Source organism: Olea europaea, chromosome 8 (assembly GCF_002742605.1).
Source record: "Olea europaea var. sylvestris chromosome 8, O_europaea_v1, whole genome shotgun sequence".
Taxonomy (NCBI): domain Eukaryota; kingdom Viridiplantae; phylum Streptophyta; class Magnoliopsida; order Lamiales; family Oleaceae; genus Olea; species Olea europaea.
The window spans coordinates 18399479-18404432 of NC_036244.1; the positions used below are offsets into that span (position 1 = coordinate 18399479).

Below are 4954 nucleotides of genomic sequence, written 5' to 3' on the forward strand. Positions count from 1 at the left end.
TAACAGAAAATATATATATATATATAAGTGAAATTTGAATGTTTACTTTTTATACTTCAATTGTGAATTGGTATTAACTATGCACCTGACATATGTTTACTTTTTCCATTTAATTATTATTATTTCAACATGGATTGGAACCAAATTAAATTCACAATAAGCTGGACACAATCAATTTTAATTAATAATTGATAGGGCCACCCCCACATATGAAAACCGCTACGATTGTCTTTGAGTTTTGAGATACAATTGACTTCATTTCAGTATGTCCCTCTTTAGAATATATACTTTAAATAATTCTTAGATGTTTAGAGAAATATGCGATTGTGGACTCGTATTTATCTTTAATTCTTATGCTTTCACTAAATCGTTTCATTATTGTACAAATTCTTAAAAGACGAGACTCCGATATTTATTTTGCATTTCAATCACGACATTGATAGAAGACACTCAAGATTATCGATATCAAAACTTGCAAAGATCACGAATTAACATTTAATGATGGCAACAACCAACCCCCAACAGCAAACCTCAAACAAATGAAATCACCCAATCCAATCAAAGTCACGTTCCTATAGTGTAAGTAAATTCATAAAAATGAGGCAGTACCTTGGTTTGCACGCGTGTAAAGTATTTTCTCACACGTGAACAGTGTCTTGAAAATTATATTAAAATGACATGCAAATCATTCTTAGCTAACCAAGTGGCTGAACAGGAAGTAGATTGGAAAGTTAATTAAGCAACAGCCAAAAAACCACAAGATTTCGATATCTGTTCCGTTCACCTAATCTAAAGGGCGAAAAAGAAATCACGTCATTATCGTAGTAATCTTTCACGAGTCATTTCGTGTCTACTTGGTAAACCAGGTTCTAAGTACAACTTGATCCAGTTCATCGAATATTAGGATAAAAAACTATATATTTTTATATAATAATATTTGTAACCCACTTTGGGAATTCTCATTCTTTTCGAACTCATTCTTTTTTACAGAATCATTTTCAACCATTTATTCATATAATAAAATATTTTACAAGTAAATTTATAATGTTTTTCTAATTTTTTAACCCCACATTCTCTTAAAACACCATTTGAAACTCTTTAAAAAAGGAAAAAAGAATGGCCACCCAATTGGAGCTAAATTGTATTTTGAGGTGGGATAAATTTGGCTAACCTTCATATGAACTTTGGGGATGGAGTAGTTTTATATTTTGAGCCAATTTTATGAAGTAAGAGTAAAAGAATTTAAGGTGGCTAAGCCAATTTGTTTAACTCTAGGATCTATATTATGCCCCCGTTTGGCCCTCCATTTTTTTGGAAATTAAAATAGGTGGAATAGTATTTTTTTGAAAAATGACTAGTTGAAAAAGAAGGAAAAATTTTCGATTTAAGTGTAATATTATTTTATGAAAAATTGTGTGGTTGAAAATAAGATAAAGAAAAATGAAATGTAATTTAATGAGTACCAAACAGGGGCTATATTAGTCGAGACTTTTCATGTCGGCTAAAGCCTATATGAAATATGAGTTTTGCTATGGAGATTGAGAATTGATCGAGCATGTTGTGGCAGCTCATCATGGAGTACTCTTTAACAAATTTTCTCTATTTTTACGTCTTATTTCTAAGGGAATGGCTTGATTGGGCATTTCGTACTCATACCCGTACGAGAAAAGGAAAATGATACACCACACTAGGAAGCTAATACCTAGGTTCCTAATTGGCTGTACTTGTATTTCTTGCTTCAATTGTAAGTCTGTGGGACCTTACTGTTGCAGTCAAATATTGATGTTCGAAATTGACTAATGTCTTCAAAATCTAATGGCGGATTAAAGCCGCAACCTTTAAACCATAAGAAGGCATTCAAAAACGACGTTAATAATATAAAATTCAAAGATTCTGTCTGAACGTATGAATCTTGCATGGCCCATGACGTTTTCATTTTCAAAAGTTACTGTTGGCTTAAGATAGACACTAATTTTGTGCCCCTCAGGTCAAGCAAGGCCCTATATAAATACTTTCATTTTGCAAATCTTTGTACCAGCGAATCATTAGAAATCTAATTTCTTATAAGAAAATCTCTTTTATCCATATGGATATGCATATTCTTCTTTTAGCAATATTCTTAAGTTTTTGTGTTCTTACGACACATTTTTGTGTGTCGAATAGTACAAGTGTATCGCTTTGTACACAAACGCCTTATCCAGAGTTATGTAATTCTCTCACCTTCAATAAACCTCAAACAAGTTTAGACGAAAACTTGTTTGATTTCCGTGACACTGCCCTTAGGGTTACTCTAGCTCATGCTGAAAATGCCCACAAGCTCATGTCAACTATGGACATAGCTTCATTCAATGACCTAGGTCAATCAGCTTGGACTGATTGTTTAGAACTTTATGAAGACACCATTTATCAACTTAATCGCTCAATCACCTCGAAAAATCCACATAGCATGCTTGATTCTCAAACATGGTTGAGTGCAACCATTGCCAATCAACAAGCCTGCCAAAATGGATTTGAGGAATTTAACTTGTCTTCCCATTTGCAGACTTTCCCATTTATGCTCAGTAACATTTCAAAATTCTTGAGCAATTCCCTAGCCATCAATAAGGCCATGATTTCATCCTCATCTGTAATTGATATTACTAATATTCATCACAATCGTCATTTATTATCTGATGGTTTCCCGGCATGGCTTTCTACCGGTGATAGAAAATTGCTGCAATCCTCTTCTGTTGCCACAGCTAAAGCTGATATTGTTGTGGCTCAAGATGGCTCTGGTAATTATAAGACTATTTCTGAAGCTTTGGCTGCAATTTCCAAAAGGAAGGGTACCAAGAGGTTTGTTATATATGTTAAGAAGGGAGTCTACAAAGAAAATGTGGAGATAAAGAAGTCTATGAAGAACTTGATGTTCATTGGAGATGGAATTGATGCCACCATTATTACTGGAAACAAGAATGTCCAAGATCGTTCCACAACTTTTCGTTCAGCAACTTTTGGTGAGTTTAATTTTAATTGGATTGCCATTTAGAGCACTTGTCTTTACAATTAAAATTAAAGTGGATATGTGATTTAACTTATTTGTTAATGTGAATATCTTTCGATTAGTTTCGGAAAACCATTTCCCATCTAGCTATGCTTCATCTAATTTTCTTATTCGGCTAAACAATCTTGTCGATCAATTTATGAAAATTGTGCATAAATGCATGTGAGGATGCCGTTGTTGAAGAGTAAGTTCGGTGTCCAACTAACACAACTTGCTTTTAAACTAAACTCAATGAACAAATTCACTTGTCATTTAGATAATAATATGTATACACGAGACGTCCCTTGCACGAATTGCATTTTCAAGTCAATATTCAGCCCCTGTTTGTTTTTTATTCTTACCCCGTTAAAAGGAAAAATATGACATTTATCCATCACATCAAACCATCAAATTTGAATTTCTATCTCTTGTGTGGGGCTTATAAAGACTATATTTTCATTCTCATTTTTTCAAAAATAGAAAACAAACACCCCCTCAGTTAATATTATACATCAGCTAGTTGGCTTGATCGACCCCTCTAGCAACACTTAACTATCGAATGTTGTCGTTTATGTGTTGCAAATGACCATTTTTGTTGTAGTACTTGATCATTGACCTATAATTATGCAATTATCATATATCAAAAACAAACAATTTTTTCTTATTAAAATCATTAATTATTGATTTTACATAATCTAATCAATTACATTTCACTAATATTTATCTATCTGCCTAAGACTTCTTTATTAAAACATGCACTAATTTTTTTCTCATATTCTTCCCTTAATCCTCAGCTGTTTCTGGTGAGGGCTTCATTGCTCGGGGCATGACATTCGAAAACACGGCAGGGCCTCAAAAGCACCAGGCAGTGGCGCTCCGTTCTGGCTCAGATTTCTCAGTTTTCTATGGCTGCAGCTTCAAGGGCTACCAGGACACCCTATACGTTTATTCGCAACGTCAATTTTATCGAGATTGCGACATATATGGAACATTGGATTTCATTTTCGGGGATGCTGTAGCAATTCTTCAAAACTGTAACATATTTGTAAGAAAACCAATGAGTAATCAGAAAAACACTGTCACAGCTCAAGGAAGAAGTGATCCTAATGAAAATACTGGTATTATAATTCAGAATTCACGTGTGGTTGCAGCATCAGACTTTAGGGCAGTCCAAAATTCATTCAAGACCTATCTTGGGAGGCCATGGAGGCAATATTCGAGGACTGTGTTCATAAAATGTACCCTAGATGGCTTGATCGACCCGGCTGGGTGGCTGCCATGGAGTGGAAATTTTGCTTTAAGGACATTATACTATGGAGAGTACATGAACACAGGGAGTGGTGCAAGTACTAGTGGGAGGGTGAAGTGGCCGGGATACCACGTTATAACCCGTGCTTCCGAGGCTGAAAAATTCTCTGTAAGAAATTTTCTCGCTGGAGATTCATGGCTTCCGGCAACTGGTGTGCCCTTCACGTCTGGCCTGTGACATGAAATTGCTGTAGTTTTCATAATTATGCATAAAGTTGGTGGATATTCATATACGTCTTTCTTTAATTAGTTAGGAAAGTGACTTGCAAATATATATGTATGATACAATTGTCACATAGTCTGTGCTGGATTGCTTTTACAAATTACAGATTGTATTATTGTACACCACAAGTAACATACTTGTCCTTTTCTATAAATCCAAGGATCATAATTTAATATTTATTTTCTATTTTTTCAGAAATAAAAAAGTTTGTGGTTTTTCTATTTTTTAATATATAAACAATATTACCATCTTTGTCTTTGTTGGTGTAGAGTGTATTTTCATATGAATATCTTTTGATCTCGTTCTTTAACATAAAATTGTCAATCCGAGTTACCAGATCCTAGGTGCTTGTTTCCAATCGTGTAGTGCTTTCTTGAGTTGATATACCTTTGAATTTTTCG

The 4954-nt window shown here is 34.2% G+C and overlaps 1 protein-coding gene across 1 annotated transcript; it reads left to right on the plus strand.

Moving 5' to 3' along the window:
• Positions 1-2046: 2046 nt before the first annotated feature.
• LOC111399065 (pectinesterase) lies at positions 2047-4732 on the plus strand. The gene is made up of 2 exons (XM_023026286.1): positions 2047-2996; positions 3817-4732. The coding sequence occupies exons 1-2, from the start codon at positions 2087-2089 to the stop codon at positions 4506-4508; spliced, it is 1602 nt and encodes a 533-aa protein (XP_022882054.1). The 5' UTR covers positions 2047-2086; the 3' UTR covers positions 4509-4732.
• The last annotated feature ends 222 nt before the right edge of the window (positions 4733-4954 follow it).